Source organism: Balaenoptera musculus, chromosome 4, assembly GCF_009873245.2.
Source record: "Balaenoptera musculus isolate JJ_BM4_2016_0621 chromosome 4, mBalMus1.pri.v3, whole genome shotgun sequence".
Taxonomy (NCBI): domain Eukaryota; kingdom Metazoa; phylum Chordata; class Mammalia; order Artiodactyla; family Balaenopteridae; genus Balaenoptera; species Balaenoptera musculus.
Window position 1 is genome coordinate 73,503,153 of NC_045788.1, and position 16,276 is coordinate 73,519,428.

The 16,276-nt window shown below is 34.1% G+C and overlaps 1 protein-coding gene across 1 annotated transcript in view; it reads left to right on the forward strand.

The window, feature by feature from the left end:
• The window catches only part of FYTTD1 (forty-two-three domain containing 1), a 33,629-nt gene that overhangs the window by 7,630 nt on the left and 9,723 nt on the right, over nt 1-16,276 (forward strand). Inside the window, exons 3-7 of the mRNA XM_036849868.1 lie at nt 6,048-6,196; nt 11,757-11,869; nt 13,618-13,714; nt 14,124-14,185; nt 15,703-15,777. Of these exons, the coding sequence (XP_036705763.1) occupies nt 6,048-6,196; nt 11,757-11,869; nt 13,618-13,714; nt 14,124-14,185; nt 15,703-15,777 (496 nt within the window). The remainder of the gene's footprint in view (nt 1-6,047; nt 6,197-11,756; nt 11,870-13,617; nt 13,715-14,123; nt 14,186-15,702; nt 15,778-16,276) is intronic.

Below are 16,276 nucleotides of genomic sequence, written 5' to 3' on the forward strand. Positions count from 1 at the left end.
TGAGAATCTAGCTATCTCCTATTAAGCCACACACTAAAGAGATTTGCAAAAATGCAAATCAATGCTACTCTTCCTATTAGATATTTTTGTTTGTTTAGGAATACAGTAGTTATTTTTCATTAAAAATGTTATTTGCCCTACATGTTGTGAGTTGATTGTTGTTTTAATAAAATAACAAATAGTTTTTAAATGTCTTAGTTTTCATTTGTATTGTGGTAAATAGCAGTAAACATAAACCCTATATATCAGAAATACCAGAAACACAAACTCTTTGGGGTCCTCAGTAATTTTTAAGAGTATAAAGAGGTCCTGAGACCAAAAAGTTTGAGAATGCTATTTCTTTTTGAGGTAGAAGAGACAGAGAAATAGTTGTATGCTGCTTTGAAAGGAGCCAGTAATATGATTGCATACACTCTGTGATATGATATTTCCCAGAAAATCCCTCAAATCTTCGTGTAAGTGATCAGACTACAGAAATTATTTAGGCAGCTTGATGTGTGTGTGAAAGAAATTCATGAAGGGATTGGGCTAACGATTCAAAGGAAAGATGAAAATTCCTGTGTCTAGTTTTAGTTGTTCTCAACATTGGTTGCATCTGTGGAGCTTTATAAATTAGACTGATGCTCTGGCTGCACTCCATTGCTACTGAACCAGAATCTGCAGAAGTAGGGCCTGGGTTTTTTTGTTTTTTTTTTTTAAGCTCCATATGTCCTTCTGATACATGGCTAGTAGTGTTAAACTGCTGCTCTAGTGGAGCTGAAAATGTGAAAGGACCTTCATAGAGGTAGTAGTTGAAGTAATGAGAATGAAGGTACTCTAGAAAGACGAGAACTTTCTAAAGGGGCTATATGGATGAAAACCAAGAAAAGACTATTGCATGAAACATGACAATGACAAGGTGAAAAATACAACCATTGCTAAAACTGAGATAGAGCTAATGAAGTTTGTTCAAAGATAGAAAAGGAGGAAGGAGGAAGGGATGATCTAGGCTTGTTAGAAGGTAGAGGATAAGAAGCCACTGGAAAGAAAGAAAGAAAGATGGTAGAACGGGTGATGAGTATGGGAACAATGACTATAACAGTCAGAAATAGAAGGCACCCAGGAATAGAATTCTATCCCATACTTGTCTCCTTTTATTCTTGTTTTTTTTTTTAATTTTATTGAAGTATAGTTGATTTACAATGTTGTGTTAATTGCTTCTGTACAGCAAAGTGACTCAGTTATAGATGTATAAATTCTTTTTCATATTCTTTCCATTATGGTTTATTATAGGATGTTGAATATAGTTCCCTGTGCTACACAGTAGGACCTTGTTGTTTATCCATCCTATATGTATATACTAGTTTGTATCTGCTAATCCCAAACTCCCAATCCTTCCCTCTCCCTCCCCTTTTATTCTTGCTAATGAGATTTTCTCATGAGTCTTTCTCATCTACGCCTCAAACTTTGGTATAATAATGGATTCCTCCTCTCTTTAAACTTTCTCTTTGTTCTACTAATTCATTCATTCTTTTGGAATACGTTCAAATTTCTTTGTTCCTTTCCCAGTCCCTTATCATGTTGTGTTTGAGTGTTGCCATAGCATCTGAAATGGTTTCACTGCCTTCTCTCTCTTTTTTCCATTCAGTATAAGATACTGCTTCTAGACTGATATAATCTGATTATGAATTCGGTGACCACCCCCCCTCAGTTCCCTTTCAAGTATAGTCTTTTTTTTTTTCATCTTTATTGGCGTATAATTGGTTTACAATGGTGTGTTAGTTTCTGCTTTATAACAAAGTGAATCAGCTATGCATATACATATATCCCCATATCTCTTCCCTCTTGCATCTCCCTCCCTCCCACCCTCCCTATCCCACCCCTTTACGTGGTCACAAAGCACCGAGCTGATCTCCCTGTGCTATGCGGCTGCTTCCCACTAGCTATCTATTTTACATTTGGTAGTGTATATATGTCCATGCCACTCTCTCACTTTGTCCCAGCTTAACCTTCCCCCTCCCCGTGACCTCAAGTCCATTCTCTAGTAGGTCTGTGTCATTCCCATCCTGCCCCTAGGTTCTTCATGACCATTTTTTTTTAGAGTCCATATATATGTGTTAGCATACAGTATTTGTTTTTCTCTTTCTGACTTACTTCACTCTGTATGACAGACTCTAGGTCCATCCACCTCACTACAAATAACTCAGTTTCGTTTCTTTTTATGGCTGAGTAATATTCCATTGTATACATGTGCCATATCTTCTTTATCCATTCATCTGTTGATGGACACTTAGGTTGCTTCCATGTCCTGGCTATTGTAAATAGAGCTGCAATGAACATTGTGGTACATGACTCTTTTTGAATTATGGTTTTTTCAGAGTATATGCCCAGTAGTGGGATTGCTGGGTCATATGGTAGTTCTATTTTTAGTTTTTTAAGGAACGTCCATACTGTTCTCCATAGTGGCTCTATCAATTTACATTCCCACCAACAGTGCAAGAGGGGTCCCTTTTCTCCACACCCTCTCCAGCATTTATTGTTTGTAGATTTTTTTGATGATGGCCATTCTGACTGGTGTGAGGTGATACCTCATTGTAGTTTTCCATTCACTTCTTATCCTTTTCTCTAGACTGTCTCTCAAATCACTGTGGTTGCCCATGTCTTTGTACTTGTCACTTTATGCCTCTCTACCTATTCACATCTTGCCTGTTTTGTAATACCTAGCTCAGAGCCTGCTTTTTCTGTCATAACTGTTTTTCTCTTTGGAAATGTACCATAGATTATATTCTGCCTTTTATTATTCTTTAATTTTTATATATAACAGTTTGGAAAATGTTCAATTTTTCGAGCCACACAAACTTGCACTTAGATCATGGCTCTGCCATTTTCTAACTGTGCCCTCTGGGTAGTCACTGTTCTTTGCCTCACTTTGCTCACTTGTAAAATTGAGATGTTAGCATCAATTTCATCAAGTGCTCATTTAAATTAAGGTACTCAGAACAGTGCCTAGCACAGTGGTAGCTGCTTCATTATTTAGTACAAATAAAAATAGCAAGTAGTTGTAGATTTAATTTGAATATACAGGTTTCCCCAACATGCTTAATCTTCGTTTGGTTGCAGTTCTAGAAGGTAATCACACATAGAGCAGCAATAATTTGATCCTAATATTTTAAAAAATTGTATCTTTATTGCTTTTTTGCTGATTATAAAAGTAATAAAATCAGCACCTTTAGTACTGAGGCAGAGCACCCAAAAAGGGAACAAATCTACAAGAACTCCCTACCACACTGAGTTGCCGTGCTGGTGGAATTCACTGGGAAGTGATCTATAGGGGTGATGCAGCTTTAATTCACTGGAGGATGAGCAGGGCCAGAATTAGAGTGATGCCTAGGACTAGATCTAGATAGATACCGAGGGCCTAAAATTTAAGGTGTCACTCATTCTCAGATTTTATGGCTTAGGCGCCTCTCTTGCCTCACCATAGTCTCAGCTTTCAGGGGAGGGATAGTGAGTGCCACTGGGTGTCCTGTGCCACAGGAACAAGCCTTGAGGTGCCCACTGGAACTTGGAAGAAAAGCTCCTTCTTTTTCTAGAGTCCCTCCAGTGCCCTCTGCTGACAAAGCTTAACATTGTGCCAGCTGATAAGAGAAATATTCCAGTAACAGAAGCGGGACAGTAAAGAGTGAATTGGGAGCTGAAAGGCAATAAATTGGTAAATGGTTCAACCATCATAACATAACAGGTTTTTCTAACTGTCTAGTTGAATTCTGGTTTCAAAGTAGGTGCACCACAGAAAAGCATTATGGAATTAGATAAATTCGACAGTGACATATACATGATTATGGCTTAAGAGATTCATCACACACAGTCCTGAGAAATCCTACAATAAACTATTTTAACTTTGTTTAGTTTGACTATGAAACAGGTTGGTAGACCTGTTACCACATTGCAGGTGTATAGTATTATACAGGATTCTATTCTAAAGACATTCCCCCCCCAAATTAGAATTAAGATAAGCATGCCCAATATCACAATTGTTACTTAGCATAGTTCTCTGGAATTTCTGGCCATTGCATTAAGAAGTAAAAGAATTTGAGGTATAATTATTGGAAGGAAAAAATAGTATCATTTGTGGGTAATATGACTGTCACTCAGAAATCCCAAGAAAATAATTTGAAAGACTATTAGAACTAATAAGTGAATTCAGTGGAATGGCTGATTAAAAGGTATTAATTAAAACCTCAGTAGCTTTCTGTAATCCCAGGAATGATAATATGAAGATTATTAATAGATAAGGGATCTTTTTTTCTGATTGACAACAAATGTATAAAATACTTAGTAATAAGCTTAATAAGAAATGTGCAGGACCTATGGGAGGAAAAGCTTGAAACTTTACGGAGCCAATTTAGTGACAAAAGAAGACTTGAATAATTGGAAAGACGTAACGTGTTCCTGAATATTGTAAAATATCAATTCTTGATAAATTAATTATAAATTTAAAGTAATTCTTCTATCAAAGCATCAAAGGAAACTAGAACTTGACCCTAGAAAACTGATTTATGAACATGATAGTTTGTGAATGGAAGAATACAAATAGTCAAAAAACCCATGGAAAGTGTTCATTATTACTAGTAAACTACCAAATACAAGTTGTTGTTTTTTTATCTCAAACACTAAGTGATAAAGATTAAAAAGAATAATATTCAAAGTTGTCAATGATACAGAAAAAGTGGCACCCTTATGTTCCTGGGAATATAAATAAATATAGTCGTTCTGGAGGGGATTTTTTACAATATGAATCAGAATCCTTTAGAATTTGCTTTACTCTTTGATACAGCATTTTGATCTTTGGAAATTTATATATTGAGGAAATATCATGGATGTGTATAAAAATGTTATCTGTAGTGTTATTGCAATGTTATTTATAATAGTGTAACATTAGAAGTAACTAAAATGATTAGTATGAATATTAAAGACATAGGATTAATATTCACAATACAGTGTTAATGTAGACTACAAAGTAGTATATGGAGTAGTGAAATATGGTTGCTGGAAGATTGACTCAGTCTATTTTCTGGGCACATGGTACTACAAAATTGTGAATTACCTCATGCTATAGTCTTTTGAGTTGCTTAAAAACAGTTGAAACTAAAAGTGTTAATTTGAAATGTATGTATACAAGTAAAAGACTACAAAAATATAAAATGTCAGTAGTTGTTGTCTCTAAGTGGTGGGCTAATGGTGGTGGCTTTTATATTCTTATTTGTACTTTATATGTTTTTAAGATTTCTGTACTGAGCACGTTTACTTTTTCATAATTAGAAAATAAGTATTTAAATAGGTAAGATACATAATGGAAAAGCAAAGTCAGTAATGTCATATGCCGCAGAGATTAAAATATATATCCATTGGAGTTTACTGCAGACTTTAGCAAAAGCAGTTTGAATATAATAAGACTGAAAACAAAGAAGCCAGATTGCAACATCGTAAGGAAATAGGAGATGAGATAGTGAGTCCACTCTGGATCAGTGCCATCCAACAAATAAAGTGTGAGCCACATAATAATATATTTTATTTAATCCAGTACACCTAAAATATCATTCTAACATATGATTAATATAAAATTATTAATGAAATATTATACATTCTTTTGTTACATCTCAATTCAGACTAGTCATATTTCAAGTACTCAATAACCACATGTGGTTAGTGGCTACCATGCTGCACAGGGAAAGTTGAGACTGTTCTGTTTGTTGAGAAAGTAATGCCAAAGAGAGGATAGCTGGGGGGAAATGTGAGAATCCTCTAGTCCTTTGCAGTCCTTTACAGCAGCAGAACCGTTTCCAATGCAGCTTATTGTCTCTTTAAAAATGAAATATTTTATGTAATTTTAAAGAAGTGTATAGAAATAGTAATATAATAATAACATAAGAAATATTATATGAATAATAATAAATGAAAAAAACTCTCATATCCTCCACCCTACTTAAGAAATAGAATATCCTGTGAACTGTGTGCCACTCACTTGCAGTCTTAGACTGATTTTTTTTTTTCCTCCTCTCCTACAGGTTTTGGTAAGAATAGTCTGAGCCATAGAGGAAGAGTGATGCCTGGAAAGAGACGTCCTTATGGAGTTATCACTGGCCTTGCAGCTAGGAAAGCAACTGGAATTCGAAAAGGAATTAGTCCTATGAATCGACCACCTCTAAGTGACAAGGTAGGTTGATGGCTGATCCTGAGTCGGAAACTCTTTTCCTTACAAATGAATCTGTATTCAAAACAGAAACAGACTTAAGAGACAAAGAAAACAAACTTACAGTTACCAAAGGGGATAGGAAGTGGGGAGGGATAAATTAGGAGTATGGGATTGACAGATATAAACTACTATACGTAAAATAGATAAGCAACAAGGATTTACTGTATTATCACGGAACTATATTCAGCATCTTGTAATAACCTATAATGGAAAATAATCTGAAATATATATATATTTATGACTGAATCACTTTGCTCTACACCTGAAATGAACACAATATGTAAATCAACCATACTTCAGTTAAAAAAAAAGAAACGCTTTTCCTTTGTTCGTACTAATATTTCTGTGAATGAGCTTGAGAGAGCATTTTATTTGAATATTTTGGGTTTTTTCTAATATAGTACTTTGGGGCTTATATAAAAAATTCAACAATTAAATAAAAATTATTGTCATTCATGAAGAATACCTAAACTTCCACATTCTCAAATATAAAATTTTTTTACAGGTTCTTGACTTTACCTGTATGTGTGTGTGTGTGTGTGTGTGTGTGTGTGTGTACAGTTTTTAACGGGATAGTGTGTGTCTGCAGTTTTTAACAGGTTATTGACATATAATTTTATACTATAAAATTCATTTGTTTTAAGTGTACAATTCAGTGAATTTTAGAAAATTTATAGAGTTGAACAATCATCACAATAATTAATTTTAGAACATTTCTATCACTCTAAAAAGAAATCTCAAGTCCATTCATAGTCATACCCTGTGATATGCCCCAGGCAACCACTAATCTACTTGCTGTAGATATTTTATAAATTTGCCTTTCTGGCATATTTCATATACAGGCATACCTTGTTTTATTGTACTTCACTTTATTGTGCTTCACAGATACTGCGTCTTTTTACAAATTGAAGATTTTTGGCAACCCTGCACTGAGCAAGTCTGTTGGTGCCGTTGTTCCAACAACATTTGCTCACTTTGTGTCTCTGTGTCACATTTTGGTAATTCTCGCAATATTTCAAACTCTTTCATTATTATATTTGTTATGGTGATCAGTGATCTTTGATGGTACTATTGCAAAAAGATCACAACTCGCTGAAGGCTGAGATGATGGGTAGCATTTTTTTAGCAATAAAGTATTTTTAGATTAAGGTATGTATGCTGTTTTTTTAGGCATAATGCTGTGGCACACTTAATAGACTACAGTATAGCGTAAATATAAATTTTTATATGTAGTGGGAAACCAAAAATTCATGTGACTCACTTTATTGTGATATTTGCTTTATTGCAGTGGTCTGGAACCAAATCCCCAGTAACTCCAAGGTATGCCTGTAAATGGAATCATACAGTAGTATGTGGGCTGGCATTTAGCCATAATACTTTTGAGGTTCATGTTGTAGCATGTCTCAGTACTTCATCTCTTTTTATTAGTGAATAATATTTCATCGTATGGATATTTTGTTTACCCATTCACCAGTTGATGGATGACATTTTGGTTTTTTCCACTTTTTTGGGTATTGTGAATATGTTGCTGTGAACATTGCCTGTAAGTGTGTATGGACCCAGGTTTTCATTTCTCTTGGGTGGATACCTATCTCCCCTAGTTGATATTTTTAATTAGAGTTACAATTATTTACCCACCATAAATTAACTACTTTTCAAATCTTAACTGAATTTTTAATTACATCTCAATGAGTAATTTTTGAATTGGCTGTATAAAGCATTACTTAAAATAGGTTCACAAATGGTTTTTCTTTAACTTCTTATGTTTAGTAAGTCTGAGCCACCAAGGAATTTAATGTTCCACCCTGCTGTTTTTTAACCCCTTTCGTTTCTCTGATTATGAAAGTAATACGTATTTTAATACAAAAATTCAGGACATTCATTTCTTAAATTATCTCAAGTATCTGTATTCTGGTTAACCACAACTGTCTTCACCCCTTAACTTTTCAATTCTGCTATCACCAGCAGCTATTCTCTAAAACTTTATTACAGAACTTGCTCCAGTAAAAATTTTAAGTTACCACATGTGGTAGTCTTTTGAGTTGTTTAAAAATAGTGAAAATTGAAAGAGAATGTGCTGAATGGTAAGATCCTTATATTCGAAGTTTGAATGATTTTGGAAAAGGTATGGTTTGAAATTTGCTGTTTCTTAAGAACTTTTCTCTCAACCTGAATACAGATTAATGTCTCAACAGAATCGACTGTGGTACTTGTGAAGCAGATCATTTTCTAGCAGTTTAGAAAATTTCTTTTTACATATAAGTAACTTACACCATCCTTTTCTATTCATTAAACAAATTACCTTACTTGTCCTTGAATTGCTGCATATACTTAGAAATTTTATACCTTAAAAAAAAGTCCTGACCACAGTTAGAGTTTTTGTTACGTTTTCTCTTCCTTTCCACAGTTTATATGAATTAGTGAGATTTTATTTCAATACAAATGTACATTTTCTTACCTATGAAGTGAATTACTAAGTGGGAAAGATAGCATACTCATTTACATTACTAGTATTTACTGAGAGAGCAAATGGCTGTGCCTGGAGGGGAATGGTTGTCTCTAAGAATGAATTTTCTTTTGTTTAGAGAAAGTCAGCTTAAAATATCTGCCAAGTAAAAGTTCGTAAGGGATTCTTCTACTGGAATATATAACCTTGTCAATGTCAATACTGTAACTTTTCTATTTTAGGTTCACAATTTCCTAAAACTGAGGGTATGTTATGTTTTGTAGAACTTTTAACTTGACTAATAATACTAAACCATTTAGTACTTCTGTGAACTTAAAAAATTTTTGTTGTTGCTGCATATATAGCAGTTATCTTCTGCTAATGGGTAGTTTTGATCTTTTGTCTGATTTTGACAGTTTATAAATACCTTATCTTCATACTATGGAATTCTGTTCAGCAATAAAAAAGGAATAAATGTTAATGCACAAGACAGTGTGGATACATCTCAAAACATCACGCTAAGCAAAAGAACACAAACACAAAACACTATGTACTATGATTCTGTTTATTTGATATTGTAGAGAAGGCTAAACTATAGTGACAGATCAGTCATTGCCTGGGGTTAGAGTCAGGTGGGGGAAGGAAATTGACTGCAAGGGGGCACAGGGAAACTTTTAAGTGTGAGGGTACTGTTTTATATCTTGATTATGATATGGTTACATGATTACTTATAATTACCCAACTTCATAAACTATACACTTAAAATTTTATTGTATGTAAATATTACTTTAATAAAATAGCATTAAAAATAAACTACCTTAATTTCTTTCCTTCAAGGAATAATTTTTTATCTCAAAATTCTGTAAGAAAAGCTTATCCTTAGATATTTTTTGTAAACACTTTTATACACATGTAACCTTAGATTCATGGAACACAAATTCCCCATATATTAATGGATTGTTAAAGTTCTTGCCCATGTATTCATCATTTAACTCATGTTGACTGAATACTCAGCATGTCCTAGACGCAAGGGATTCTGCAGTAACTCAGTAGAAAATCCCTGTCTTCATGGAGAACTCAAATAAATATTAAATAATTTATCACACAAATAACTATGTGATTATAATATGGCAGGTATTTTGAAGGAAAACAATGTGACAGTAGCATCATAGAAGGAACTTCTACATTTACCTATAAAATGAGCCTTGGTATTTTTATTAAAGACAAAATACAAAGCTCGGAATGGGCCATCATTAGTCTGATTTCATAGCATTTCTTCCGTACTCTTAATATTCTTTATTCCTCCATTTACTTCTTTTCCAAACGTTCATGAAAATGAAGACTATTGTAATTTTTGTGGTTTTTAGTCAATCGATATTTATGGGATACTTCTCATATTCTTTTTTTTAAAATTTTTATTGGAGTATAGTTGCTTTACAATGTTGTGTTAGTTTCTGCTGTACAATAAAGTGAATCAGTTACAGGTATACATATCTCCACTGTTTTTTAGATTTCCTTCCCGTTTAGGTCACCACAGATCATTGAGTAGAGGTCCCTGTGCTAAACAGTAGGTTCTCATTAGTTATCTATTTTATACTTAGTGGTGTATATATGTCAATCCCAATCTCCCAATTCGTCCCATTCCCCCCTTCCCCTCCTTGGTAACCATAAGTTTGTTCTCTACATCTGTGACTCTATTTCTGCTTTGCCGATAAGTTCATCTGTACCATTCTTCTAGATTCCACATATAAGGGATATTATACGATGTTTGTTTTTCTCTTTCTGACTCACTTCACTCTGTATGACAGTCTCTGGGTCTATCCATGTCTCTGCAAATGGCACTATTTTGTTCCATTTAATGGCTGAGTAATATTCTATTGTATATATATATATACCACATCTTCTTTATCCATTCCTCTGTCAATGGACATTTAGGTGCTTCCATGTCCTGGCTATTGTAAATAGAGCTGCAGTGAACATTGTGGTACATGACTCTTTTTGAATTATGGTTTTCTCAGGGTATATACCCGGTAGTGGGATTGCTGGGTCGTATGGTAGTTCTATTTTTCGTTTTTTAAGGAACCTCCATACTGTTCTCCATAGTGGCTGTATCAATTTACATTCGCACCAACAGTGCAGGAGGGTTCCCTTTTCTCCACACCCTCTCCAGCATTTATTGTGTGTAGATTTTTTGATGATGGCCATTCTGACTGGTGTGAGGTGATACCTCATTGTAGTTTTGATTTGCATTTCTCTAATAATTTGTGATGTTGAGCATCTTTTCATGTGCTTTTTGGCCATCTGTATGTCTTCTTTGGAGAATGTCTATTTAGATCTTCCCCCCATTTATTGATTGGGTTATTTTTTTGATATTGAGCTGCATGAGCTGTTCGTGTATTTTGGAGATTAATCCCTTGTCAGATTCTCAAAATATAAGAGAATCCAGATTAAATAAAAGATATAGTCCATATTGTCAGAGACTTTAGAAGTCTTCATGGGAAATATGGAAACCTGAATTAGGCTTTAATGATGGACTGAATTTATATATGTAGAGAGAGAAAAAGTGGACATTTCATGTGCTTATTTTCTATGACATTGAATTTTCTTAATTCTTGTTTTTCTACTCAGACTTTTTTGCTATCACAACCTCCCTTTTTCCTTCTCACACATTTGTTTTGGATCTTGGCTCTCTTATCTCTTCACTTGATATCAAAATCATATTTATATAAAAGATTCCCTAATTTACATTTCTGGCTCTCTACAGGGTTCTTCTCTTGAGCTCCAGAACCATGTTTCCTCATCACCTGTGCATCCCTCAGAATACCTCAAACTGAACATAACCAAAATAGAAAAAAATTCATTCTTCTGTTTGAATTCTTCTTTTGTTGCAAGTATTTTAAGTATAATGTAGTTATCTTTTTCGTCACTTAGACAGGAAATATTCAAGTTGTTTTAGCACAACCTGTACATCTAAGCAGTGGTCAGTCCCTGTCCATTCTGCCTCAGAAATGTTTATTGTAGTAGGGTATAGAGCAAAAAGCAATCTAATTAACATAGTTTCTTGCCTTCTGAAAGAATATAGAGCGATATTTTCCAGCGTTAAAAAGGAAGGCAAACCTTCTGAGACAAAATGAAGTACAGAGAAAACCAGTTGCAGCTCTCAAGAGACCTAACCAGTTAAATAGAAAGTAAGTACTCAAATATAAGACAATGTTATGTTATACATCATAAATAAAGATGGACTTCTTGCACTGAGAGTTCAAAGGAATGAATTTGCAGTGATGTTTGTAGGTATCTGGTCATTTTCAAGACAGAGATTTGGGATATCTGTTTGAAAATCCAATATGGAAGTATTCAGTAATAGCTTGCTTATCTCTTAGAACCAGTGTTATTGATGAATTTAACTGATTGTAAACGTTTTAAAAAAGCGTAACTCTGTGTCTTTCTCTCTCGACATATAGAGTAAAATTGCAAAAGGTGATCGTTTTGGTAAAAACACCTCTTCCAGAATTATTCAAAATTGAGAATTCTGAAAGCTGAATTTGTTATATAGTCTCAATGGCTCTTAATAAAACAGTGTATGTTATTTGTGGGAAAAGCAAACCTGAAAGAATTTTGCATGAATGCTTCATAAGCTGAAATTATTTTTCTTTTAATTTAAAAAAGATATAACAGGGCTTCCCTGGTGGCTCAGTGGTTAAGACTCCACGCTGTCAATGCAGGGGACCCGGGTTTGATCCCTGGTCAGGGAACTAGATCCCATATGCATGCCGCAACTAAGAGTTTGCATGCCACAACTAAGGAGCCCGCCTGTTGCAACTAAGGAGCCCACCTGCTGCAACTAAGACCAGGCACAACCAAATAAATAAATTTAAAAAAAGTATAACAAAACTTAAAAATTGTGGCCTATCGTTATGGTATTCTGTTCTCTGTAAGGATAAAGTAATTGACAGGCTGTGAAGTTTTCTTATTATTTCAGTTACAAATGCCTTTTATTCATCTTTTATAGAAGATAATTCAAAGCAAAAAAACCCTGAAATGAAGTTTTTGTATAAGTGGAATGGCTACAATTGCAGCTTTATTCAACTATCATCTCTTTTTCTTTTGGGAATTATTTGGGAGTACTTTTTTGGAAAAGGGAAACTCCTCAAATAAGAGCTTGTCAATTACATGAGCCATTAATGAGCGCATGTTAATTGGGCTGGCAGGGAAATTTTGCATTTGAGCCTCTATAAGATTGTAGGTAAGATTAGGTGACCTGTTAAACATTTATTTATAAAAATAAATAAGTAGACAGAAATGAAAATTTGTTTTCTCATGTTTTACCAACTTTCTATAGAAACCAGAAAGGAATTGGTGAAAGTCAAGTCAAACATATAATTAAGATTACAATGTTCTAAGCAGGAGAGAGCAAACAGTGGAATAGTGTAAGGTTCTGTGTGATTTATATTAATATATGAAGGTTTCTGAGTGAAGGAGAGAAAATTGGAGAAGATGTTATATTTCAAGATTTTCTCTTCATTTTTAGTTTTCAGCAGTTTGACCATGATGTGCCTAGGTGTGCTTTTCTTTGTACTAATCCTGTTAATAAATCTGTACATTTATGTCTTTTACCAAATTTAGAAAGTAGCCTTAAAAATGTTATTTCAGTGTCTTCAGAAGAGACCTTATATGTCAGAATATTAAACAGTTGAATATTTGTAAGATAAATTAGGTCAGAATTAACCACATTGCTATGTAGTCTGCTACAGAGGGAGGTATTTGTAAATCAGATCTCAATAGCTTCATGTAAACAAGGGTATAATTCAGAGTCTTTGTGTTTAGTGTACCTCAGATTTTCATCCTATGAATTTAAATATTTTTGCTTATCTTTTCAAGATGTTTGAAAGTTGTTAAATGGCCCACACTATTCATGGTGTATGTGTTTTTGTTGCAGAAATAACATTCCAGCCAATTTTACCAGGAGTGGAAATAAATTAAGTCATCAGAAAGACACTCGTCAGGCAACTTTTCTTTTCAGGAGAGGCCTGAAGGTATAAAAAACCCTTGGTAGTGTTTTCTTTTTACCCAAACAAAGGATCCTGAACATCCACCTTTAGTAATCCTCTATCATAGACATGGCCCAAGATTGAGGTAGGGTTTGGGTTTAGAATATGGAGAACATGACATTAGATTAATTCCTTTTTTTGTTTTCTATTTTCTCTTTTGTTGTCCTCAGTGGCAGTGTCTTATAAGAATTTAACATGTTATTTAGGAATAAACTTGTTTTTACTGCTAGTTCTGATACAGGAACCCGAACAAAGAGGTGTTGTCAGAATAGGCACATGCCCCTCTCCTGCATTCACACACCACACTGGGTTATAAAGTTACAGAGCAGGGTAGCTCTTTGGATTCAAATCCTCTGCTTTCTATGGGATCTACTGCTTTTTTTTTCCCCTTCAGGTTCAGGCCCAGTTGAACTCAGAACAACTGCTAGACGATGTAGTAGCAAAGAGAACTCGTCAGTAAGTTTCAATTTGTTTTTCAAGATGTCATTTCAAAACTCCCAGAATAGTAGTGACCCAAATTACTTTGTACCCAAGTCTAAAAGAAATTAAATGAGAAGTGAATTAACCATTGAGCCTGAAATAAATAAATCCTATGTTGTTTTTGTTGTTTTTTCCCCAAAAACCTTTTTCATTTTCACATGTCAGTGTTATAACTTTTAGCACCAAATACATTACTCTGTATTTTAAATTTTTTCTTGCCTGTTTATTCCTTTTTAATGAAATAGCTCTTTATTTTCTTATAACTACTTTCATACAAATGAACCAATTCAGGGAATAAATAGAAGAAAATCCAGTAGCGCTTTTAGAAAATTTATAGATTTTTAAAAACAATAGGATGTTTTCTTTTCACATATTGTGTTTTTCTCCTTACCCCATGAAGGATTTTTTCAAGAATGTATTTTTGTCTGTTAGAATTGCACTCCCCAAGTGTGAGTTGTAACACTCCATCAATATAATCAGGTTTTAAAATTAAATCATTTAAAATTATGGCTACTTCTGTGAAAACAAAGCATATAAAACATGATCATGGTCCAGATATGATGCCATCTATAATGGGCATGATTTTGAGCAATTGGCGTGTCAGAAAGGCAACTATTTAAACTTGACGCTGGCAATATTCTTTTGCACAGGAGTCAGGCATTGGAAACCAAAAGGAAGGAAATAATAATCATGACCTATTTGCTTCTGCAATAAACAGTATTTATATAATTGTAATAATGTAAATGCGGCTTATTTGTTTTGAACTTTAAGAATCAATCTATAGAACAAAGCACAAAATACTTAATTTGATAACAGTGTGATATAAATGTCAGATTTTGGCCAACATAAATCTAAAAGTAAAGCTGATAAAAAGTGAGAGGTACAAAATGAGTGAAGAGGTGGAGGGAAGGAATTAGAGATGCTACTGTCCTTTTATACAAAGTGGGTAGGGGATAATGTCAAGAGACACTACTAAAAAAAGAGATTTTAGTATATTTAAAGTTATAATGGAAGTAAAATAGTGATATAGCCATCAAAACGTTTAGAGGTAGGAAGAGAAACTAGAGGATAGTGTAATGAGCTGAATCCTTACCATAGCAAGATAGTATTACATACGCATTTTGTTTAGTGAACTGGAGGTAACTAACTAGCAAGCAGGAAAAACAGGAAAGGTTAAAAGTGCTGCCTCTGGGGAGCAGAAAGGGAGAATAGTGGGGTAAAGGACTGTTGTTTCTTATTAGAAGCCTTTCTGTATTATTTGATTTTTTTATGTGCATATATTTGTTACACTGAAAAATATTTAATAAATTCAGGTGTCTAGTTCTTACACCCAAGATGCTGATTAATTATATCATGGTGGGGCCCAGGTGTCTGTATTTCCTAAAAAACTAAGAAAAAGTAATGGCTACTTTAAAATGTATGTTTTAATGTGGAATACACTATAGGATTCATAAACTGTCATTTTAATGAAATTTTTGGTTTTTTGAAACTAGATGGCGGACTTCCACCACAAATGGAGGAATTTTGACTGTATCCATTGATAATCCAGGAGCAGTGCAGTGCCCAGTGTAAGTCTTTTTTTTATTTTGCGAAAACTATAACTTCTCTATATAAGATAATAAAAAAATATTTGACTTCTCTTCAGAGTATGATGTTCACGTTAGGATAAACTGAGACAGGGTAAAAGTAATACTTGTGGTATAAAGTGGAAATAGTATAATATACAATTAAAGGTAGGGGATTCCCTGGTGGTCCAGAGGTTAGGGCTCAGCAGGCGCTTTCACTGCTGAGGCCCAGGTTCAATCCTTGGTCAGGTGGAGAACTAAGATCCCTCAAGCTGCACAGCATGGCCCAAAAAAAAAACAAACAAAGAAATCAAAAATAACAAAAAAAAGTTAAAAGTAAAAGCTCCCTGATTCCTGGTTCTACAGCTCCAAAGTAACCACTTTTAACAATTTCATATATTTATTTAAAAAATGTGGTGCCCATATAACATACTATGTACATCTATTTCTTGTGTATAATCATAAATGAGAATACCATGCATACTTGCTCCCTTCTCCCCCT